This window comes from Epinephelus fuscoguttatus, linkage group LG20 (genome assembly GCF_011397635.1).
Source record: "Epinephelus fuscoguttatus linkage group LG20, E.fuscoguttatus.final_Chr_v1".
Taxonomy (NCBI): Eukaryota; Metazoa; Chordata; class Actinopteri; order Perciformes; family Serranidae; genus Epinephelus; species Epinephelus fuscoguttatus.
This window is the reverse complement of record NC_064771.1, coordinates 24,233,231-24,259,551: the sequence shown is the minus strand read 5'-3', so window position 1 is coordinate 24,259,551 and position 26,321 is coordinate 24,233,231. Positions and strand designations below refer to the sequence as shown.

The 26,321-nt window shown below is 42.0% G+C and overlaps 1 protein-coding gene across 2 annotated transcripts in view; it reads right to left on the bottom strand.

Annotated features, from left to right (window-relative positions):
• Positions 1-26,321, bottom strand: part of polr3a (polymerase (RNA) III (DNA directed) polypeptide A) — an 82,262-nt gene that overhangs the window by 9,202 nt on the left and 46,739 nt on the right. For both annotated transcript variants that reach the window (XM_049564513.1, XM_049564512.1), the window contains exons 18-24: positions 23,732-23,850; positions 23,311-23,448; positions 15,475-15,645; positions 8,417-8,530; positions 3,965-4,051; positions 2,555-2,637; positions 1,485-1,655 (exon numbers count right to left, since the gene is read on the bottom strand). In XM_049564513.1, the coding sequence (XP_049420470.1) occupies positions 1,485-1,655; positions 2,555-2,637; positions 3,965-4,051; positions 8,417-8,530; positions 15,475-15,645; positions 23,311-23,448; positions 23,732-23,850 (883 nt within the window). The remainder of the gene's footprint in view (positions 1-1,484; positions 1,656-2,554; positions 2,638-3,964; positions 4,052-8,416; positions 8,531-15,474; positions 15,646-23,310; positions 23,449-23,731; positions 23,851-26,321) is intronic.

Below are 26,321 nucleotides of genomic sequence, written 5' to 3'. Positions count from 1 at the left end.
AACTAATTAGGGATGTGTTCATTACTGTGACACAAAGAGACGGTTTCTGTGTCCCAACAGAGCTCATTTTGCTAAACAGACTATTGCAGTGTCTAAACTATGGACTCAGGCAAGTGATCAACATGCTTCATTAAGAGTGGCTCAGGCCAAAAGCTGCAGCAAATGTCAAGCATGAGAACTACTTCCATCCTTCTCCTTCTGTGCTCATATGACAGAGGGAACATAAAGAAACACCTCTGTAATTATTAGAAATGCTCAACATTGGGTTTCCGCCATAGGCACTTATTTTTTTCCAACAAATTTCAGAAACATCAGGTCTCTCCTGCAGCCTGTTGCACCAGCTATACACAAGTTCTCTCTTAAGTTAGGGTGCAGAGATGCACAATCCTCCACCATGTTCTGGGTCTGCCCCTGGGCCTCCTACCAGCTGGACATGCCCGAAACACCTCTAAGGTCAGGCGCCCAGGAGGCATTCTGATCAGATGCCCAAACCACCTCAACTGACCCCTTTCAAGGCGAAGGAGTAGCAGCTCCCTCTGGGTGTCTGAGCTCTTCACCTCATCTCTAAAGCTGAGCCTAGCAAACTCATTTCGGCTGCTTGTTTCTGCAGTCTCATTCTCTCAATCACTAAGCTCAGGACCACAGGTGAAGGTTGGGACGTAGATGGCCCAATACACAGCCGTCATTTAAACAGAATATTAACTCCCCAGGGAAGGACTGAGGGCCCTCTTTCTGTCTGTGTCATGTTACAACTCTGGTGGAAGCATGCTGGTAATCCTCTGCTCATGAAAACAAAAGCCTGAGGATAAATCAAAGTCATCATAAATGGCCAAGGAGTGTAATTTATCATGAAGAATGCACTGGCAGCACAAAACAGTGTAATTTGCTCCTCCTCATCCTTAAAACTATTCCATCTTTCAAAACAATGCGCCATGACAGCCATTTTATGGAGGACTTTACACCTACTAAGGTCTTGGTGTAAGATTTAAGTTTTTAAGTTTTGCCTAGTTGGAGTTATTTCAGTTGGTGCAACCCTCAAGTAGTGCATAAACTTCGACCTAAGTTAGAAATAAAGTTCAAACTAGGCTACATTTGAACCTTTGCATAGCTGGTGCAACCTAATGCTGTAGTAAACACAATATGCCTACTCTTACTGTGACGGCCCACTGGCAGATGCAGACATAAAATACTATGCTTTTGAAAAAGTACACATTTGCTGGCAAACTAATTTGCACATAAAACATGCCATATTTATTTTTATGTAACATTTTCGTACAAAACTGGAAACTGACTTTAACAGGCTCCCTGAAAAAGTCCTGACAGTAGCCACAACCAGGGAAAATCTGACCTTTCTGGACTAATTAAACTCACATCATTAAACCATCATCATCTCATCAGCCTGCATCAGTAGATGCCGACATTTCATTTCAAGGCCTTTATTTGCTGATGACGTGCCACTATTATCATGTAATTATATATCATACCTGATGTTTTTGGAGGCATTGATGATCTCTTTGATGCGAGGCACCCCCAGAGTGATGTTCATGGAAGCTACGCCAGCAAAGTGGAAGGTTTTCAGGGTCATCTGAGTACCAGGCTCTCCGATGCTCTGGGCACATAGAGCCCCAACTGCCGAGCCTGGCTCCATCTGAGCTCTATACGAGTGAACACATAAGAGACTGACTCAGCTTTGATTAAACAGACACTTAAGGGACACTTGGCAGCTATTACACATTACACAACATTATCATCATCTCAACGGCCTTTCGATTAGTGTATTTATGAGCACGCATGTGGGAATAAAACAAGCCAAGGACTAGATGAAAACTATTACAGAATCTGCACGATTCTAGGGCTGAGCTGTCCTCACTCTGTCTCCACCCTGAAGCCCTCTGTGGTCCTCATCCTCTATTTTATCTTCTTCCTCACCACCATCATCCATCTGAATATTACTATCTGACCTGTTTAAAGCAGGCTGTCTGATTTATGAAATGATACTTGTTGTGAATGTTTGTGTCCTGCAGGTTTCACCACATTTTCCTCACTGCTTCTTGGCCAAACAACTGGTCATGAGAAAATCAAATCTGTTCCAACATCTCTCGACAAACAAAAGTTTAATAGTAAATGTGATTGACACAACTTTAGGCCGTATTCATTTTTCCACACAAAAAATATGAAGTTGGTGTGCAAAGGCCTTCGTACCTGTACACGGTACAGTGTGGGTTTTCGGAAAAGCAAAGTGGTTATTTTCCAGTGTCACCCCACTATACCCCTAGTCTTACTTTTCCTTGCTTAGTTGGACTCTGTGTCATTATAATATTTTCGCCCAACTTCTTACCTCCTATTCCAAGAGGCACATTCTGAGCCACCTAATTGCAAGAGGATGTTGTTTACTGGTAACCGCAGTGGTCTTGTTTTTACAGCTAGAGTCACAGTTTCTGAGTATGTAGGGACAAAATCAAAAGCTCTTCCCTTAAGAAAAACAAAAACTTTTCCTGAGAATGGATAAGTAAAAAATAACATTGAGCCTTAGAATAAAATGAGAGTCTTGTACCTCATGTACTTGTCTCTGCAGGTTTCCAGAAACCTCTCCAGCTGGGTGGGAGTTATGCGGTCCAGCTGATAAAGAACTTTTGGCTGCAACACAAAAGAAGAGAGACAATCATTAGGTTTCAGATATGGCTGAGCTTGAGGCCCCAGTCCAATGGTTTTTTTTGGCATTTTAGATTTATTTGAGTCCTGTCCCGACAATGTTGATTAGCTACACTGTTTGCTAAATAGTTCTTGACAAATGTCTTAATTTTGTGTTCAAAGTTAAAAACAGATGGTTGTTGCTTCAATGGGAAGATGGCGTATGACTATGGTAGAAGCTGCAGGGCACAAGTCATCCTCCAAGCTTGCACTGGTACAATCTGCCTCTTAATGTCTGATCAGCAAACCAGTTAACATCGCCATGAGCTAATGGCCAGATAAGTGTTTTTGCAGAACATTATGATGTCTCAAAGAAGTCGAACTTTGGCCTTTTGGATATAAAATGTAATCACTTCCATCATTTTATTCTGTCAGACATTTGTGTGAAATGCTGCCATAATTAGCTGTTTTGTGAGGTCACAGTGACCTTTGACCTTCAACCCCCAAATTCTAATTAGTTTGTAGTTGAGTCCAAAGTGGATGTTTGTGCCAAATTTGAAAACTTACCTCAAGCCCATATGAGATATCAGATTTACGGGAATGAGAAAGACGCAAGGTCACAGTGACCTTGATCTTCGAGCAGCAAATTCTTACCTGTTCATCACTGAGTCCAAAATAAACATTTGTGCCAAATTTAAAGAAATTCCCGTGAGGTGTTCTTGAGATATCGCACTCACCAGAATAAGATGGGCGCAAGATTATACTGACCTATTACCACCATAATCTAATCAGCTCATTGTTGAGTCCAAGACGATGTTTGTCCCAAGTTTAAAGAAATTCCCTTAAAGTGTACTTGAGATATTGCGTTCATGAGAATGGGACAGATGGTTAACCCAAAAACATGCCTCTGGCCATAGCTATCACTGGCATGGGGGCATATAAAACTACCAGAGCTTGTGGAACGTAGCAAACTGGCTGCTCAGCAATCTCCCAGATGATGAGGTGTGTGCAATCAGCGCACATCTAGCGCTGGGGTGTGTGGTCTGATGACCCTCAGCTCACTGGGGCCCTTATTTCCAGGTAAAGGAGGCTCCTAATCATAACTTATGTGCTATCGCTATCCTTGCTAGTGATGTTGACCTTGACAAAAACGCCACAACAGCACACTGGTTGTCATAGTAAATTGATGGATTATGTCTGACTAATAACCAGACCCCCATTCTCTGTTTGAGAAAGAACGTTAACCGTAAGACATAAAGTAACCCGAGCTGAAGAGGGGCTTTTAAGGATATTACTGCATTCAGCAAATGAATCCACCATGTTTGCTGCCTACCTCGCTGGTGCCGTTGTCGTTGATGCCATACTTGTCCCTGGTCTTCTTGATCCTTTCCGCGATGCTCTTGATGAATTTCTTTATCTCCTACAGTTGAGGGAAGAGATTTCAGCAGTTTCAGAAATACTCAAAAGGCTCATTAACATTCATCAGAACAAAAAGTTTGATCACATTGTGTGCTGATTGACACATGACACACTGTCATGCAGTTGTTAGATATTACAGTAACAAAGAATGCAAACTCCCAGTAAATCACATTAAGCAATCTCTTTAAAAAATCTCCAGCTTCAAAGAGAGCAGTCAGATGTCACAGCACGAATCTAAGCACAAACGAGAGCAACAGTGGAGTTGTTAAATAAATAATCAAACTGTTCCAGCTCTCGCTGACACACCATTCTCGATTCAGTTAAAAAGCAATTCCGCATGCTTGGCCACTGTACCTCCAGGTACTTCTCCGAGCCTGTGTCAGTTAACTCCTTCACAAGAGAGGGGAAAGGTTCACATGTGTTACTGCCAGCACAACCCATTAACTTCATGTGCTCTGGAAAATCTGCCATGTTATTTCTCATTTTAACAGTGTCAAAAGTCAAAGGATACACTTTAAACCACGTTTTCTTATGTACTTATGTATGTAGTAGTGTTGCACCACAACCAGAGAAAGCGTAATGATTTTTCTCTCTGCACTGTTGAGTGCACATGAGTAACACGTTGGCAGTTGCAGCACTATTAAGATGCTCAGTAAAATTAAATGACTGTTTTTGCCGATGGAGACTGGCTTTGAAGAGAGCACGGATCAACTTCACTTCTTGCTTAATTTTTCATTATAAGGTTTTATTCAGACCAACGATTTACAACAAGACAAGTCAAATCTTGAAATTTCTTGTCGGCCTGGTCTGCAACATTCTGAAAACCTGCCAGTTGAGGCCAATGCAACTACATTCAAGGACATGTGCCAGCTTTTCAGGCTTATTTTGCAGCTGAATATAATTTGTAGCTGCTCAAAAAATATACAACAACAAATGAAACCTGAGCTCCAAGAGTTGCAGGTGACAACATCTGCTGCAACTTCTCTCTGCAACATTCTAAAACGGATCTTTGGTCTGGACTGGGCTTGAAACGCGGACTTGTTATACTTTAGTTCATCTTGAATTTTTTTCAGTTTTTGCATTTTTTGTTCACTGTGAAGGCATATGAGAAAAACTTTTTTCCCATTAGTTCAATGTACCACAGGGTATATAATATACAAAAGGTCATTTGGGGGGTCAAGTGCTCCTTTAAGGCCACATCCAAACAAATACCTTTTTACTTTTAAAATGACTTTTTTTTTTTTTTTTTTTTAAAAACACAAAAACAGTCGGGCGGCACGGTGGTGTGGTGGTTAGCACTCTCGCCTCACAGCAAGAGGGTTGCCGGTTCGATCCCGGGCGTGGGAGCCCTTCTGTGCGGAGTTTGCATGTTCTCCCCGTGTCAGCGTGGGTTCTCTCCGGGCACTCCGGCTTCCTCCCACAGTCCAAAGACATGCAGATTGGGGACTAGGTTAATTGATAACTCTAAATTGTCCATAGGTGTGAATGTGAGCGTGAATGGTTGTTTGTCTCTATGTGTCAGCCCTGTGATAGTCTGGCGACCTGTCCAGGGTGTACCCTGCCTCTCGCCCGATGTAGCTGGGATAGGCTCCAGCCCCCCCACGACCCTCAAGAGGATGAAGCGGTTAGAAGATGAATGAATGAATGACAAAAACAGTCTCAAATGTAACCTCTAGCTCACCAGGTATGCGTGTGCCCCATGTAAGCAGAGTCCTTAGCAGCGGCCTGGGTTCAGTTCCAACCTGCAGCCCTTTGCTACATGTCGTCCCCATCCTCTCTCGGACGGGATTAGTTTCACACAGCGATGTGGACTAAAGTCCGTTTACCACACGATGTCTGTAATATAAATGTCCGATTCGTACGGGACAAGAAATCTCCATAATTCTACCAGAGATGGGAGTGGTAACTCGGCGTCCCTTCCCTGTCAGCATGTGCCTACTAAGTCGTTCCTGTAAGTATCAGCTGAAGGATAATATTGCCCGTGATCATGATTGTGTGTACACAACGATTAGCAATATGGATTTATATAGGGCCGACCTAACACAACCAGAAGTCTTATGGCTCTGAAAAGTGCTTTCTTCTCGACCTTTTGGATTGGTTTCCCACATAGGGCTACGCGATCATGAGAAGAATGTCCACTATCACGACTGCCGACAACACCGAATGCTTCTTGAAGTGCATCCATCATCGAAAAAACACGGAAAACTAGTTGTAAATGCGGAAAAATGGTTGTAAGCAGGATGTGACGAACTACTTGCATACATTTTTACAGAAGATCGCGTTCGCACAGGATTGATATTACCCGAGGTATCTTCTCTGGACCGTTTTACAGAAGGTAAAAGTAAAAATTTTTACTGATATTGTCCGTAATGGTTACAGACGTGCCGTGTTCAGACGGGACTAAAATCCCTGGTAATAATTACTTTACCCCACATCTCCACGTTAAACCAATCTCGTCCAAATAGGGCTTAAGACATCAAAAAGAAAAAGAAAAAGAAAAAACCCTAATCTCTGTTTTTGCACCATTTCAGAAATAATCTCCATCAATACTAACACACCTAAAAATACTTTCACATGACCATCCATGTACATTTGGCATGCGTTTAACAGACTGTTTACTCTGCAGTTGGTTGCCAAGTTACAGAAAATACTACGGAGATGGCGAGAGACTGAAGACTACTTGTCTTATACCAAATAGGGGGTGGAACTGTTATTGAAAGTAAAATGAGTATAAGGTGGTCAAGATGGTGGACAACAGATTGGGAGTCGTTACAAAACAAATATTGCGACACATCAGAGCAGAGCATTATCCATAACCAGAGGAAGCCATGGCAATGGGAAAACAGGACCCACACAAGAAGGATAAATTCCGAAAAGGTACGTAGATGTAGCTATATTGTTTCAACTTGACAAGCTGTGACTAACAAAACCTAATCAAGAAGTGAGTGTGGACGTCTGGGTCATCCCCTCCAAAGGTTTCAGCATGTCCAGACTGAAATAAGGTCTTCAAAGGTCTCCATTTTAGGGGTGGTCTGAACAATAGGTGTAAACAAAGCAATAGTTATGCATTTTAACCTCTCTAACTGCACTCGGACGCCAGCATCCACGCTCCCTCCCTCCTCTGTTATATCTCACAGGCGCACTGCGTCATCAAACCATGTGATGTTTGGTATTGCCGGATTCAGGGAGCTCTCGACTTTTCAAAAATGACATCATTTTTCTTTTATTTCTTATGGATTTCGCACCAGAGCAGCCTAAACACACAAAGTCCAAAATCACGATGAGTGGTGACAAGTCATGTCATGCCGTTTTTTGAGGGGAAAAGTTAAAGGATTACTTGTGATCTCATGCGGAGCTGTGAGTGGAGACTTAGATCTTTTATAAAAGTTAAGAGTTTCACTCCTACCACTATTTTTGGCTGAGATATACCGCCTAGAAAGTGGGATTACAACTTTCATGTTTCACATGGCTTTATTTGGTGATACTTTATGGTGTTTCTGTCATAAACAACATCAGCTATCATAATCACACCTGATTTCAATAAGGTACAATGTTTGAAGCTGGCTGAGTGTTGTTTGATCACTGATAGTGCTGTTTTGAAGTGGAGTGACCGACTTGTCATTTGGAGCTCGGCATGGATCTTTTCATGGAAAAAACACTGTATAGTGGTCATACTTTGAGCAATCTTGAAATGTTCATTGATAGTGTGCCTACAGCCCCACAGTGTCATTTACCTGCTCAGATGAAGCCACAGACAGTTATTCATCCTGAAAATCATTTCTTATTTTATTTTAGGCAAAATCTTCAACTTTTTACTGACTTCAGAGGCCCATTACTCTGTCTCTGTATCAACTAGAGTGTTTCTGACACTTTCACAAGAAACTTCAGGGAGTTCATGCATGCATGTAGTCAGAGCTGTTCAGAAGCTACAGTCATTTTAATTTGGGTATGTCATTTTAGGTGTTTTCGCTACAGAATGGGGGTGGAGTGCAAAAGGTTTTAAAAGAAGAAAAGTATTATTGTGGATGTAGCCTAGATAGGACCTCACTGAGTGTATAATAAGGCAGTGGGTGAAAGAACTTCTTAACTTCTTAAGCAAAATACAATAGGTCTTTTATGAACATTGCATTGTCTCATGAACAAGTGAAAATATTTCTGAAAATGTTCAACCTTGAAAGAAGTTCTGAGCTCTTCAATGCATTTTGTTTGCTTGTAAGATTCTTTCAACAGGCACACCACCTCTACAACTATTTATTTACCAAATCAAAATAAAAAGAAACTGAAGTTAAGCGCCCTCCTGACAAAGTGCTTCTCGTTATAAAACAAGAAATATGACTTTGACAACACGGTACTGTGGTGAGGTTACCTCCAAGAAGCCGTCTTTGCAGCACAAGAAGTCTGCTCTCTTCATGATGGCGTCAGCAGTGAGGACCAGCTCGTTTTGACTGAGCGCAGGCTCATCTGGACACGCGTAGATCGCCTGGGGGAGAGCAATGAAGAAGCACTCACTCACAGGTCAATGGTTGCTGATGACTCACTCAAGGGTTAAAAGCTTCTGATAACTGTTTCTCATTGCATCTACTACAACCTCAACACAGAAAGAAAATCACCTATTGACTGGAACAGAAACATGGCTCTCATTTGTGCTTTTCTAATAACGTGCTCGCACCATTACATACCATCAAACCTCCTAAGAGATGGATGGTAACGTCTTACTGTCAGTCAATAAAGCAGACAGATGGAGGACAGACAAAACAAACACTAATAAAAACAGATGCTCTTTGATATATGTCTTCTGCTCTTTTTTTTATCATGTTTAATGTTGTCTGTTCAACACCTCGAACCGACACCGTGTATGAACTGCTTTACAAACAAACATGCCTTGCCAGTAACAAATTAACATGCAGCAGATGGTCTCCTGCAGAGCTAACCATCTCCGGGATCAATCTTGTTTTGCAAGAATGCCTCTGCTAATAATACCACTCTCACAGCGATGAACACAGGTGGCATTTTACACTGATGACACACTGCTAATCACACTGTAAGAACACGAAAATAAGGAAAGGCTTGGGAACTACAGCGACAGATCAGGATTACGGATTCAAATACATAACTTGGGGGGGTGGCTTGATAGAGGTCAAAACCCCTTAAACAGCATCAGAAAATAACTCAGTTTGCTGTTGTTGTGGCTTCTTAGTTAATTTGGACGTGACAGAGGTTCTAATCCTCAGCTTGCTTTCAAGGCAACAGTGTGCAGACTGAGTAAACATGAGACAAGACCTGGAGGTGGATCTCCTGTTGAACAGAAAATCGTTTCTTAACTACTGATCAATTAACTAAGCCAACTAAACAACTTCCCAGCAGAGAAGATGGATTTAAACTTCCTTGAAACTGTATTTAATTGCCTGTGATCCGAAATGTTAAAAGGTTTTCCAATTAATATATATATATTTTTTTTAAAATGGATTGGCTGTAATTTGAGTCACGGTGTGCTAATGAGCTGCCTCTCTGGCTGCCAGTTGGTTTCTTGCAGTGGGAGCACATTTGATCTGCTGTTCATTCTCCCAGAGCACCGGCATATAACAGTGTTTTGACACATTTAGAAGGCTTACCCTAGGTTACACTGAACCCCCAGTGAATGCTATGAGATGGTGAGGCTTGGCTTGAATGATGTACAAGGCTGATTACACATCCGACCTTTGTCTGTTTTGTAAAGCACCTGTCTACTCTTCTGACCACTCAAAGTGCTTTTACATTACATTCTCACATTCACACACTGGGGGCTGAGGCTACCATACAAGGTGCCACCTGCTAGCTCACATTTTATTTATTGACTGTCCGAATACGTCTTTTATTGTGCGTTTGTGTTGTTTTGTAGGCTACTGTCTGTTCTTACTGTATTTATTGAGCTATGAGATACCCTGAATCTCCCTGAGAGGATGAATAAAGTATCTATCTATCTATCTATCTATCTATCTATCTATCGATCTATCGATCTATCGATCTATCTATCTACTCAGTACACACACACACCAATGGAACAGCCATGAGGAGCAATTTGGGATTCAGTATCTTGCCCAAGGATACTTCAACACGCGGACTGGAGGAGCCGAGATCAACAACAGACGACCCCCTTTAGTCTCTGTGGTTGAACTTGCAAAGGCAACACAAAAAAATCAGATATAGACACATCCATCCATTTTCATAACCTCTTATCCTCTTGAGGGTCGCGGGGGGCTGGAGCCTATCCCAGCTGACATTGGGCGTGAGGTGAGACTATCACATGGCTGACAGAAACAGACAACCATTCACAGTCACATTCACACCTACAGCCAATTTAGAGTCACCAATTAACCTGCATGTCTTTGAAACACAAATGCGACATAAACGATGTGTAAATGAACTATGGTAAACTTCCCTCTATCTTGCCAGTGCCCAGATCAAGCGTCACGGCAACATGGGGAAGCAGCGTTTCCTTATCCTTTACCTAGAAATATGCCATCTGCTGCGACTCTCAGTTCTTTTCTGTTTGCTGCTGCCTTTTATTGAATCAAACATTTATTAATTTCTTACACTTCTGTAACTTTTATTCCTGTATTGTATACCTGTGTTAGTATGCCTTAGCCTGGTTTTATTTTATATTCTATGGCTCCTTTGTGCAGTTCTTTAAATTGTTGTTTTGTATGTGAAACATTTTGAATAACCTTGTTGCTGATATATGCTATATTAATAAACTTAACTTGCCTTGCCAGATCTCCCTGCTTATCTCCCAGCTCAAATAATACGCCATGCAATGGTTTTCCGCCGGCTCTAGGGCCGTTTCTCAATCCAAAGACTGTACTTTCACATCAGGCGAGGGCAGTTTGTTTATATAGTGCCATTCAGCAACAAGACGATTCAAGGTGCTCTACATAGAAGCCTCAAGACAAAGTGCAAAAGAAGCACACTATAACACAGCATTTAAATAAAATCAAAAATGCCACTGAAGAGCTGGAGAACAGAAAACAACTAGACCAAACGCTGCTAGCGACCTTTTATCGCTCTATGCAGACGGGAGGGCTCAGCAGAGGGTCATAAACACAGCTCAGAGGTTTATTGGCTGCCCTCTTTGGAAGAGATCTCCAGCTCCTGCTGCCTCAGGAGGTCAGATCTATCATGAATAACTCCTCCCACCCAGCACGTTATCTGCTCGACCCGATGCCTTTGAACAGGCGTGACATTGAAAACCTGCACCTACAGACTAACAAACAGTTTCTTTACCTGGGCAGCAAGAATACTAAACAAACAATAATCATGTGCAATATCTACACTGACAGCACAGAGGATCTGTACAACCCGCACAGTTTAAAGATGAACACCCGAGGTAAGTGTCACCAATTCAGTATCTGACCAAACATCCCCTCCTCTGTTTCTGAGCTGAGTAAAGGCCAGAAAAGTTTTTAATGCAGAACATTATGATGTCACAGTGAAGTTGACATTTTAGATATAAAATATAAAATCACTTCATCTTTTTTTCTATTAAACATTTGTCGTTATTAGTGTATGAACCTCTGAGTTATAACCAAAAACATGTCTTGTGAGGTCACAGTGACCATGATCTAATCAGTTAATCATTTCATGCTTGAGTTCAAGTGGACGTTTGTGCCAAATTTAAAGAAATTCCATTGAGGCATTCTTGAGATACTGTGTACACGAGAATGAGGTGGACAGCTGGACAGACAAACCAAAATCACAATGCCTCCAGCAGTGGCTATTGTTACAGCTAAGAAGAAGTGGGACACTGAGAGGACTGAGGAGAGTAGACAGGAGTACAGGGAGATTCAGCATAAGGTGAAGGTAGAGGTGGCCAAGGCCAAACAACGGGCATATGACGATTTGTATGATAGGTTGGACAGTGAGGAGGGAGAGACTGTTTTATACAGGTTGGTGAGGCAGAGAAATAGAGATGGGAAGGACGTGCAGAAGGTTTGGGTGAAGGTTAGGGTTTTTAAGAACAAGGGAGATGTGCAGAGCCGTGGCAACTGCTGAGGGACAAGGTTGATGAGCCATACAATGAAGCCATGGGAAAGAGTAGTGGAAGCTAGACTAAGAGCAGAAGTGATCTGTGGGCAGTATTATGGTTTCATGCAAAGAAAAAGTACTACAGATGCACTATTTGCTTTGAGGATGCTAATGGAGAAGTACAGAGAAGGTCAGAGGAAAGTGCATTGTGTCTTGGTAGATCTAGAGAAAGCATTTTACAGGGCGCCGAGAGAGGAGCTGTAGTATTGTATGAGGAAGTCTGGAGTGGCAGAGAAGTATGTAAGAGTGGTGCAGGACATGTATGAGAGCTGTCGGCAGTGGTGAGGTGTGCTGGAGGTCTGACAGAGGAGTTTAAGGTGGAAGTGGGAATGCATCAAGGATCAGCTCTGAGCCCCTTCTTGTTTGCTATGGTGATGGACAGGTTGACAAATGAGGACAGGGTAAGATGGGGGCAGATGATTCGCTGTGGCATCCCCAAAAGGAAACAGCCAAAAGAAGAAGGAGATGCATTCATGACGTAAGTTAAATGATACCTAATATCATTCTCATGATTATTACTGTTTAACAATATGCAGAGCGGTAACGTTTTCTTTTAATATTCCTTGTAATAGAAAAAATCATCCGACAACCACCAAAGAACTGTTCAACTACTGTCTGCAATAAAATGTTGAAGCGTCTTCCTAGATCCTGTGTGTTTGAATGTGCACCCCATCAACAGGCATAACAAGCCAAAATATCCCGAGGCAAGCATAAAACACAAAAATTTGCAGCAGCAAACAGAGAAGTATTCAATTTTGATTTAAAAGAAGTGAGAGTTGCAGCAGACCTCAAGTTTTCTGGGAGTTTGTTCCAGAAATGTGGTGCATTAAAACCAAACGCTGCTTCCCCATGTTTAGTCTCGAGTCTGGAGACACAAAGCAGACCTGTCACTGAAGACCTACAGAAGACCTCAGAGGTCTGGACGGTTCACAGTGTTGCAGAAGATCATAAATGTATTCAGCCCCTAAACTGTTCAGGGCTTTATAAACCAGCAGTAGCATTTTGAATCTGATTCTCTGAGAAACAGGAAGCCAATGTAAAGACCTCAGAACTAGAGTGATGTGATCGGTACAGACACGGATCAAGAAAGACCTATCAGTCTCCCAAACTCAAATCAAACTCCATCAAACAGAAAAACTAGGCAGTGCTGACCAAATACAAACCCAGATTATGTTGCTGTATTGCCTATTTCTCACCTTAAAATGTTTTCAGAAACATATTAACAAACGACCATTTGTTACCAGCCGGCCATAAAATAGTTTTCTGATGGGCAAGTTGCATTACTGCTGCCTTCAAGTGATACTCCTGAGCTCGTGCTTACGCCATGGTTAGCCGTGTACACAATTACACATGATGCCGGAAATGATTGCTCTTCAATAGTGGGGTTTCCATCCACCTATTTTTATTCACATTTTCCAAAATTGCGGGGGAAAAAAACAAACAAAAAAAACAAAACAAAACAAAACTGAAATTCAAAAAAAAGTCTGAAAATTCACAAAAACGTTTTTACGCTTGGTGGGGGTGGATTTGTCAGCGTATCAATAAAAGGAAAATGCGACTTTTTTCTATGGAAACAGGTTTTGCGAATAAACGATGACATACCGGCACACAGATCCTCAAATGTGGCCCTTGACATACGGAAATGTTTCAGCCAGAGTTCGTGAGTGAAATACTGCTGGACAACTACTTCCCAAAAGTCCTTCACACGCCTACGTTCCCATACACACAGAACAATGCGGTGGTCTCCTTCCAGCTATTTCTGACAGTACTCTTAACATTAAACAACTTCTTTGTCGTCTCTTCTTCAAGATGGTTAGGTACGCTGTGAACGCTGACAAAATGGTAACCAGAGTTCTCCCAAGAGCCGACAGGTTTATCAGGAATCTGTCCATGGTCAATTGTTGAGTGTCAGTTGAGTGTGTTGTTGTTTACAGTGGGCATAAGACGCTCTCTTATGATGTCATCTCATGGCGCACTCTTCTTCTACAGGGGTGTTTTTATTTTGTACATTTTTCACAAGAAGCGCCACCTACTGCTCTTCCTATTGACTCCCAATAATCGCAAAACAATAACGAATGGAAACGGGCATAAATTCACACTTTCTTCTGCGCATTTTCACAAAATTCGCTCAAACATTTCGATACATTTGGATGGAAACCCCACTAATGTACCCCTGGGTTTTAACAGAGTTGGGGAACACTGCGTTCTCCTACTCTGCACCTTGGACATGGAATTTGATGAATTCGATGAATTTAAGGACATCATAAAGAATGTGGTGACAGAGACATGTGCTTGTTCCTCTTGAGAGGCCACTATGTTTGAATAGTTGTTGTTTTATTGTGGATTTTTGTATTATATGTTATATTAGTTGCATTTTAAATGTGTTCTGATTGGCTGCTACCTCGTCCAGGTCTCTCTTGTAGAAGAGAGTTTCAATCTCAATGGGACTTCCTGGTTAAATAAAAAAAAAAAAGATGAATAAATAAAATGGCATAATGACAAAGGAAAAAGACAAAGCCACTGAGATATTTTCCTCCGACACATAAAGATAAGAAGAAAAACTCTGTAGGACGATAATCATAGAAATCGAGATTTCTCTAATTGTCAGAAAATTTATGAGATTGTAAATGCCACAAGTCGGGGGCGTTCATGTGGATTCCTCTCATGAAGAAGGTAAACACAACCCTATTTGAAGGCGGCATATGTAGGTTTTCTTCCTCTTATGCAAAAGCAAATGCCACCGTCTTTTTTCTCCATTTTCTCCAGTCATATAGCACCAATTTAGAAGTATTTGCTTCTCTCTACTGCATAGAAAGCCCAGCTTTATGAAAACATCATCTTTCCAGCAGTGATGTATTTCTTTAATTTCTGCTTGTCTTTCAGCCAAACCACCAGTCAGGCACATTGATCTCTTTAAGCTCTATTTATCCAGGCTAATGCTGAGCCTGCATAAATGTAGGCAAAAGGGCCTTTTCCTCTTAAACAAAATAACTCTGGGAAATAAACCGTTGATCTTTTGGGCACAAGGAGCCACCTCTCTGGATTTTTTTTAAACTGAAACACAAGAGACTAACATTGGCATACCAACTGCTTAACAGTGTGTGGAGCATATTCACTGTCCATGAAAGCTAAAATACGGACATAAGAGAGCAAACATAAGAGAAATGAAAGACGATTACTTAAGAGGAATGCGACTGTACTAACAGGAAGGGCTATGTAAAGGTTAAGTGAGATAAATTAACTTTTCTTTTGCTCATGTTGAAGTGTGTGCAGGGAGGCAGGGACGCAACTGTATGGATGTGTCTAAGAACGAGGAAGAAAACAGGGGGGTGAGCCAAGCAGGTCCACAAACTGTCTGCTCACCCGGATGTTGTCCAGGACTCTCTTAAACTCCAGTGGCTCATCCTTTCCCTCCATGGCAGCTGGGTCTAGACCGTCGCCGCCATAAATAAACTGGATGATGTCACCTGTGGAACTGCGCACTGTCAGATCGTACTGTGAGCACAAATCCTCCAGGGACTTCACCAGTCGTCTCTGTGGAAACACAGGCAGGGATACAGAAATATTACAGTGACATAAGGGACAGACACAAAACACAAGCACACTCTGTCTGCACTGACCTGAAATATAATCTTCTCACACTCTCGGCATATCTGAAAATACATCTGCATCTACAGAACCTAATTAACTCTGATGTTGGGATTCACAGGACCACAGATGATTTATCATTTGGTAAAATCATCACTGATTTAAAGGCTTTTTCCTCTGCATGCTCTTTGTTTTCCAAACAAAGACATATATTTGACACCCATCTCCAGGAGGTCTCACCTCACACCTCAGTGAGACACAAGTCTCACAACTTGATTGGACAGTACTGTTACAGTGACATGCCCCTCTGTGATGTCACCAAACTCTAAGCTCAGTTCTGCTCCCTCCATGCCTTCTCTCTCTCTTGCTCCAACCGTGGAGCAGTGCACACCTCTTTCCGGCTGGGCCTGGAACAGCACAGAGGCCCAGACCCTGGCTCCATAGCCCAAACCACTAAAGGGAGGGCAATTGATCACAGACTCTCTTGCAAACACAAGGTTTGCAACTAGCTTTCCAGCAACAAGGAACTAAGTGAGTTAGCACCCAGCGTCTAACTCTACTAAACCCTGAGCGACCAGCTTCCGCGGAGTTTCACCTTTGGAACAAAGGACCCAACAAAGACTGCACCTGGAACCACCAGCCTTGATTTGTCCATTTTGGTAGTTCTCTGTTGTCAGCCATTTTGTTTTGTAGGCCAAATGGCTCTTTGATCACCACACCCACCTTTGTCTTTCTCTTTTCTCTTTCTCACACACACACACACACACACACACACACACACACACATATATACACACCAAGCTTGTATATAGTTAGTTTGAATTTGTGTGTTTTGGTTTTGCTTTGCTAGTTTGTGAATAAATATAATTCTTTGGAATCACACCTGCTGTCTGTTTAATGTTGCACAAGAGTGAATGAATAGTCAACCTCTGCTGTGTCAAGAACTCCGAAATCCTTCAGGCGTTACCATTAATTTTGGTTGTTGTCATTAATTTGCAAATCCTTTCTGACACATATTCAATACAGCACAAACACAAGATATACTAATGCCTGGTTCACACTACATGATATCAGTCCGATTATAGCCCGACGCAGCAACGTACAGTGTTGGCATGGATCGTCAATGACAATAAGTGTCGTACGCGATAATCCATTAGGGGTGGGGGAAAGAAAAAAATCGATTTTTAGATGCATCGAGATTCTGTCTTGAACGATGGGAGCATCGATTTGGGAAACTCATAATCGATTTTAATTCTATTTTTACATTTGTTTTTCAAATTACTGTAATTCCTCAGCCATTCACGCTATCAATGTAATTCCAACGGATTCTGAAAGCTGAGAAGTGGAGCTTTCCAGTAATATACGTACATTACGGTAGTGATGTCATTACCTGTGGAGGAGGGGAGGGAAGTGGGCACAGCAGGAGGAGAGTGACAGCTGACGAGGAGAGTGCAAGTTGGACTGATTTAGTGGTGTTTTAGCAGAGTTTTGGTGAGTTTTGGTGGAGTTTGGGTGGCGTTTTCTTTGTAAATAGTATTTAGTGTTGGAAATAATAGTATTTGTGTTTTTTTGAGAGCTTTTGAGTTTCTTTTATGATATGTTTTTGAGCGGTTTTTTTGCCGTGTTTTCATCATGTTTTCACCATAGTTCGTAGTTTTGCCATCGTTCGTTTTTTCTGCAATAGTTTGTGTTTTTATAGTTCATAGATAGCTATAGTCAGTTACAGTTTTGCAAATACTGGAGGAGAGATGTCGAGGAGGTCGACGAAGGACAAGAGAGTCCCGTTGAGATTTGTGGATGAGGAGAATGGACCGGAGGAGACTGGTGGAGTGTAGTCATCTCAACCACAGTAAGTGATAGGCCTACAGTTTGTATGCACTGGATATGTATTCCGAGCTTTATTACAATCATGTTTTTCAATATCTAGTGTAAATTTTCTTATTCACTCGTTTTAGAATCAAGAATCGTTTTATAATCGAAATCGTTGCACTCAGAATCGGAATTGAATGGAATCGTGAGATGCCTAGAGATTCCCACCCCTATAATCCATCGTTTAATCTCGTGTAGTGTGTTATAGTAGACGACAACCAAAGCCTCGTCTGGGACGTCTCACGATGTTCCGACAGAAAGTCTAGCATGTTTGATTTTCTTTTTGCTGTTCAAGACTGCTCCCGTCACAGCTGTCACTTTGACCAATAGAAAAACAGAGATATCTGCTGCTGTAGACAGCACCCCAGGGTTTTATGCCTGGTTCACACTACACAACATTTCTGTCTGTTCCTACAGTTACTATGTCAGATTAGGCAATTACGGAGTCATGAAATTGTGCCATGACTTGGCCGACAGACACGACACACTACATGATGGGCCACACCAATTATCCCCGGTTGTCTTTCACGACGTGTGTGATGTCATCGGGATAATCTTGTCCTATTTTTATTACTTTTACTATTATTTCAGTCACTGTGTCTGTTCATGTGTCAGCTGAAATGTTGTTGTAGTGACGTAAAAAGTGCCAGCAGATGTCAGGAGCTACATTTGAAGTACCGTGCGCAAACATGCAAGTCACCGAATCCTCCACAAGAAGTTCCTACAAATGTTTCACAATAAAAGCCTATTTAGAAAATGGAGGGATTCTCTCAACCAAAGTTATAAGGGGCTTTTAATGTGAAACAGATACAGGAAGTGTTGAGTTTGAAATGGCGGAGCGATGTATTAACTAGCCCAGTCCGTTGTTGGCCTGAAGTTGAGCACTTTTGAGGAGGTGGTGGAGGACAGAATCCAGGCCAAATTCAATAGGATCATATACAACACCACCCATCCTCTCCATAATCACTGGACACACTCAAAAGCACATTCAGCACCAGATACAGACTCCCCCGCTGTTCAAAAGAGCGCTACAAAAAATCATTCATACTCACAGCAATACAACTGTACAACTCCTCCCTCCGATCAAACTCATATGCACTTTGAACCATTCTTCCTTTTTTTTTTACAAAGATATCTATTGTACTGTTTTTACACACCATTTTATACCTTTTATTCACACCTTGTGATCTTATGTACTTTTATGATTTTTCTTGTGTCAGTATGTGTGCTGTGTTCTTGTGATTGTGACTCATTCTGAAATTGATGCCTGCAACACATTGCCACACATTTTTAATGGGTGACAACTGACAAGTCTGGACTGCAGGTTAGTACCAGCACTCTTTTACGATGAAGCCACGCTGCTGTAACGTGCAGAATATGTCTCAATGTCTTGCTGGAATATACAGGGACATCACTGAAAAGACGTTGCCAAGATGGCAGCATATGTTGCTCCAAAACCTGCATGTACTGTTTAGCATTCATGGTGCCCTCACAGATGTGCAAGTTATCATCACTAACACACCCCCATACCATCTCAAATAATGTCTTTGCGCTGGTGACAATCTGGATGATCCTTTTTCTCTTTAGCCCGGAAGACACAACGTCCATGATTTCCAACAACAATCTATCACAGCACACTTTTCCAGTTTGTGTCAGTCCATCTCAGATGAGCACAGGCCCAGAGAAGTCGGTGGTGTTTCTGGTTTTGTGAGCATTCAACAATTTATCGCAGTCCTCTGTTGCTCCTGTCATAATGTTTTTGTAACACGCTGCAGGCATCCAATCAAAATGATCATATATTTACAAAAAAACAAAATGTAGCAGTTTGAAACATCATTATCATCAATTATCTTGTCTTCATGCTGCATTCAATGAAATACATGTCCAAATTATTACGTTACGTTATGTTTTAGAGTGAGACAGTATCTCAACCTTTTTGGAATTGAGATTGTAATTTGCAAAAAAAGCCAAACATTCACCAGGTCCAGCTTCCAGATGTGAGGATTTGTTGCTATTCAGGATCCTGCCAGCCACTCAATTAATTACCATTTTTGGCTGGTGAGTGAAACAAATCTCGCAGTCACCTGCATATTCTACCAGCATTTGGCTGGAGGCTGGTGCTAATTTCAGACCCCGGTTGGACAATGAGCAATATAAGGATGTCATCATGGGCTCTGGGAGTTTGTACTGGACATTTCTGACTTTTTTTTTTTTTGATGACAAAATGTAACATTAGTAAAATGGGAACTTATGAGAGCAGTGAGCGTTAGGGCTGAATGTCATGGGAGAATAATCTAATTGTTATTGTTAGAACAATATTGTGATTACAGTTTAGTATGCTATTTATTTAAGCTCCGTATCTTCCTCTATCTTCCTCCTTATCTGTATTATTATTATGGTTATTGAAAAATAAATATGAATCTTACTGATTATCAGTAACAGTAATGTAATATTTAGATGACTCAAAGCCTTGTTGTAAACATGTGAATCATTCTGGCTTCAGCTTCCAGAACGTGGTCGGGATGTTAATGCTCACTTCATGGCTAAGGCTGCGTTCACATCAAGCGCTGAAGCGATAAAACAACTCCCTTTATGCTTCTGAATGTGGGAGGTAAATCTAGGCTGCGGCAGTGAGGCTACAGGAAGGGCTGGAAAAACAATAACAAAAAAAAGGACTGGCCTTGGTGAAAAGTTAAAACAGATTCAACTTCTGGGGAAACTCAACACAACATAACCGACGATCAGATTGGAAATATGACCGCAGTCCACCGGATCAAGTTATACATTCATTGTTATTGTAGAATTTTAGTAAGTAAAACAAGCAACCTATGTATTAACAGCCTGTGTGTACCATCCTACAAAGGAAAGCACTCGCTTTGTTTGTGTGTGTGCACGTGTCTTTTGTGGCAGGTGGTTTCTATCTTCCACTCCCCCAGAAATGGGCCATTACAGTCTACACCACCGCACCACCCTGCAGCTAATTGCCACAATGCCTGATTTGGTGTGAATGCAGCCTAATGCCCCTCAGTTTACCCAGCAGCTGGGAAGTAAGACGTGGGAACTTTACTTGCTCTTGATGAGCTGCAGCATTTATTTATTCCTGGACAAACTGAAGCCAACACTGCTCATTTGCTACCACTTGACAACTTGACTACTACATTCCTCTCTGCTCTCATCGCCAGAGGCATCTGAGGGCGTCCGCAGTCCCTTTCCCTCTTGTGTTTGCTTGACCACACATTCACCACACACACACACACACACACACACACACACACTACACTTCTCTTACAATAATGTCATACTCTAACATGCTGTTTGCAATTACACCCGGCCTTGACCATTTGAACATGGAAGTACTGCGAGCCTTTGAGCTTGCTCGTGGCATTTTTCTTTATCAATTCTCATTCAGACGTGTCATCTAGAGTGTAAGGCAGTGTGTGTGGGTGTGTGTGCATGTGAAGTCCTCAGGGTAATGTACTTCCAACCCTGTAGTTCAACTCAACTCAAATTATTCATAAAGCACATTTAAAAACAACTCACGGTGACCAAAGTGCTGTACAAAAGGGATAAAATGCTAAAAAACACATACATAGGGGTGACAAAATTGTCAGGTACACAGCTCACACATATATAGACACAACACACACAGGCACACATCAGGGAAAACCACATCAGGGGGACTCAAACACTAATGAATAGAAGTAGGTTTTGAGCCAGGACTTAAATGATTCAATGGTGGAGGTAGGGTTGTCACGATACTAAAATTTCAAACTGGATATCAATACCCAGGAAAATATTCAATACTCGATACCATTTTCGATACAGCAGCAAAAAATTAAGAGGCATGTCATTTTTTAAATAAAGATCAGAACAGTAACATCAATGATAACAACAAAAAATCCCCCCAAAACAAATAACAACCAGAAACAAGATCTGTTTTTATCTATTTATCTACAGCCCTGTTTATTTTCTGCGCTTCTGGTGAATTGGCACCATATTTTTGTTGCTGATCAAATAGAGTTGGTAGTTTAGGCTCAGGATGCTCCTGTTTATACCTCACTATGTGATCAGAGAACCAGGGGTTACGGGAGAAACCAAATGTTTTTTCAGCTTCAATCTGTGACTTTACAGTTAACATAACTTTTCAGACACACATAATTGTGTTGTCCTGTTAAACTAACATTGTCTATTAATGTTACAGATGGGCATGACTGATATGCTTAGCTCCCACATTAATGTTAGAAGTTATATTTTAGTTTGATGCTGGCGACACCAGCTGCTCAGCTGCTAGTGAGGGGAAGGGCTGTACCTGCCATCTGCAGCGTGCTGTGTTCACTTCACTAAATATTTCCAAAGAGCGTTTTTTCCTTTATCATTTTTGACCAAACCTAGCTGCTCTGATCCTCCTGCAGCCGCGCTGGCCATATGCACAGCGACGACAACAAGCTGGGTTGCAGCGAGGGCTCTGTGCCTGCCAGACGCTGCCTGCACAGCACGTGTTCGTCGGACCCGTCGCGCTCACCCGACAGGCGCTGAGGTGGCGTGCACTGTTAGTATCGATACTTTTGTAAATTAGTATTGTATCCGGATACAGCGTTTGCGTATCGATACTTTTCAGAGTATCGATACTTTTGACAACCCTAGGTGGGGGCATATCTGAGATCTTGGTTAGACTGTGCGTTAATATCAATCTGAATTGATTCATCTTTTAGCCCATGTGAGAGTGAACTAAAACAGTACGGGCCAGACATTATACATACGTTGTTTTAATAGGGAACTCCCAAAGGGGGAGCTGCAGATTCAGGTGATAATCCTCTGTAGGTTCAACACTATGAGCGACCCCTTACATATTTTTTTCACATTGTCATTAAAAATATCGGTTATAGCCGCAATTCAAGTGGAAAAGTGCCCCATGCCATCTCTTTTTTCATCATCTTTTTTTCCCCATTGTCCAGTCGGATGATCTGAGAGGCCGGCCTTCTGTGGTGGTCACGACGACAGGTTTACAGCTGGTAAACAATGGAGGAGAAACTGGTGGTAGCGGTTGCTGGATACCCAGAGCTATATGGCCTAATGATAGACAGCAGAATGTCAAACTGCCCCCAAGTCATTCTAAAATATGCCTGGAAAAGGCCATCATACATGTTCAAGCTGGTCAAGGAGCTTCACGGCGGAGCTCCTGGAGCAGCTGATGGTACTCCCCACGATCCACCCTCTTTTTTAAGGTCTCATGTACCCACACAGATCTCTGTTTCCCTGTGCCCAACAAACTGTTCACTGACAGCCTCTCACCCTCAACCAGAGCTATAGCAAGTACCCTCTGCCTCAACAGTGTAGTAACTAGATACCAATTAAAAACTAAAATAAATAAATAAAGATTGATTACATGATGAATTACCCTGTGAACGGGGCCTGAAGAAGTCTGACACAACCCCCAAACAGTCGCCTGTATTTGATGCTTTTGAGACATGTTTTGTTCCAAAACTGAATTTTTTTAATAGAAATATCCACAGTTGGTAGAGGGGAGGAGGGAATAGTTAAAATTGAGGATCAATACCTCGTAAGTTCCACCCAAATCCAAAGTATTATCAGCTCCTGCTGAAGAGTAGTTACTACTACTTGAAAAACCTGCATGAACCCACCACAGTCGACTGAACAAACGGTAAAGACCTTGAAGGAAACTGCGAAATGGAGCATACTTTCATTGAGTGAAATGTGGGCAGAAAAGTTCTCAGGCATTACCTGCATGTAACCGGTCTCCGCAGTTTTCACTGCAGTGTCCACCAGTCCCTCCCGGCCGGCCATGGTGTGGAAGAAGAACTCTGTGGGTGTCAGGCCAGAATAGAAGCTGTCGGCTACAAAGCCTTTAGCAGCAGGCAGCTGTAGAACAATCATTTCAAAACATTAGGCAGGCTTGAGTAAGGTGTGAGATGTGTGAAACATGCCTACAGTTGTCATTGATGTTTTGCAGTTTTCATGTTACCATGGAATTAATTAGTTTTTTTTTCTACCTATCAATGAGCGTCACAGAGATAGAAATGGAGACAAAATGGTAATTGAACATACTGATGCTTTTTGATTAAGCCAATACAAAGACTGTATATCCCATGATCCCTTTGAGGCAAAGATAGCAGGATAAGTAAGATAAATAACTGAATCTTACTTTTGAGTGCTTTTCAAAGTGAGGCAGGGAGCGATTCTCAAAACCATCAGGTACTCGAGAGCCACTTATGGCCTGCTGACCCACGCAGGCAATCATCTGAGAGATATTAATGAACGATCCTGTATGAAAGGACAGATGAGAAGGTGAGTAACACCGCACAAAAAAAAAGAATATTGGAAATACAGCAAACAAAGTATATGCATAGATTCCTTATTTATAATTGAGCAGAAGAGCCAAGCAGATTTTATTTGTAGTTTTAGATCATAGTTACTCCAAGTGCAGCTCCCGGGACAATGGCAGCCCTTGAATACGACATGGAGTACATGCATTAAGCCATATTTTTATCATCTGCGATCCACTTCAATAGGTTATTCTTTACACACTTCTTGACCACTGCTTCAAACTGCACCCCCCTAACAACTGTCTCTCAGGTTAGGAATGACAACCTGTAAAAAGCTACCGGTTGCATGGAAACTGGTGGCTAAGAGCTTGTGCTGTTACCTAAAGTTAGCAATTACAGTGGACCGCTCTGCAGTTAATTGTGGAGGTGAGACGAAAAAGGCACTATGAAAATAACCACTATATGGTTGAGGAGAAAAGACGGTTTTAGGGAAAATGGATGACCTTGTCAGACCTCAGGGGACATTCATTCATTCATCTTCCATAACCACTTATCCTGTTAGGGGTCATGGGGGCTGGAGCCTATCCCAGCTGACATTGTGCAAGAGGCGGGGTACACCCTGGACAGGTCGCCAGACTATCACAGGGCTGACACATAGAGACAGACAACCGTTCACACTCACATTCACACCTACGGACAATTTAGAGTCACCAATTAACCTGTATGTCTTTGGACTGAGGGAGGAAGCTGGAGTACCCAGAAAAAAAACGCGCTTACACAAGGAGAACATGCAAACTCCGCACAGGGGGTGCCCCACCCTCGGGTTCGAACCCCCCACAGCCAGTATCTTCGACACTTGGCGACTCACACCAAAACTATCTCGACTGATAGACAGCACTACAGGTAAGAGGAAATATATGTAGTTTTGATTTGTGGGTGTGCTGTCCCTATAAATGAGCTACTGACACCATGCATATATGACTACTTCATTGGTTCACAACAGAGATGGGGACTTGAGTCATTGTGACTTGGACTCGAGTTGATTCGAGGCACTGTTTTGATGACTTGTGACTTGACAAAAAATAAAAGACTTGAGACTTGACTCGGACTTGGAAGTTTAAGACTTGGAACTTGACTTGACTTGAGACACGATGACTTGAATGACTTGAGTGTTATTCACATCATGTTTTTGGTTAGAATATAAAATTAATAAATTAATTTAAAAAATAAGTTCGATTACCCGGTAGGTGCGCAGGCTGAGAATGGCGTTGTCATGATTGGATCACTACCCTGTCAATCAGTCATGCCCTCTCTATGTACCTCACGTGTTTATTGGAGAAACGGGCCCTCTTATATCAGATAGACATCAACATGTTAGCGGGAGGGGTACCGAGAGTCATCGTCTTCGGCTTTCGGAATTACCATTATTATGGCAAAAAAACGAACAGCACAGTGCAAGACATTCGGCATAAACATCTCGGACAGCCAGGCGACAACTTCAAACTTTGTTTGTCATTTGAAGAGCCATTCTGCCCAGTAAGTGCTTGTCAATTAGCTAATATTATCTGGTTAGTCAGTAGTTAGCTAACGTTAGCTTGATACGATACGGGGGTGGGGTGGGGTGGGGGGGGGGTGGTTCGGTTTGGTGGAACTTGTTTTTAATTTATTTGCTAACATTAACCCCAGAAAACGTGAGCGAACATTTCAACCAGTTCATCACAAGACCAGCTGTACGTTTTATGAACGAGCAACACAGGATTAAATGAGCTAAATGGGTGATTTTGATTTGTGTGTGTGTGTGTGTGTGTGTGTGTGTGTGTGCGCGCGTGCGCACACACGCATGGGGGTCGTCCCTGCAAAGTAAACATTGCAGCGATGAAGTCAATGTTTACTGACAGTTACTTATATCTTGTCTTTTCACTTTATTAAGAGATTCTGCAGGTAAAATTACAATAATAAGGTGACTTGATTTGGACTTGACTTGACCTATTACAGGACTTGACTTGACTTGACTTGACTTGACATAACCTGTGACTTGACTTGCCCAAAAAAAATGACTTGGGACTTACTTGAGACTTGAAGGTTAAGACTTGAGACTTACTTGAGACTTGCACATGTGTGACTTGGTCCCATCTCTGGTTCACATATCCTAAATATTTAATCTACCTCAAAAACTTGACTTTTTAGAACTCAGTTGCTTGCTGGAGTTTGGGACAAAAGAATTTCACGACACGTACTGTGTATAACCTTTCTGAGCCATACAGATATTGATTTCTCTTAGACTTTGACTGGCCAGGAATTTCTCTATTTCTTACTCCACCTTTTTTCTTGAGAGGAAGTTGTCCTTTCTCAATCTGAAAGCCAGATGACATTTGGCTGTACTGGTAATGCCTGACTATGTACCCAGACTTTTTGTTCTTTTCTGTTTCTCTCTCGCACGTTCCCTTTCTGTAAAGCCCTTGATCTTTC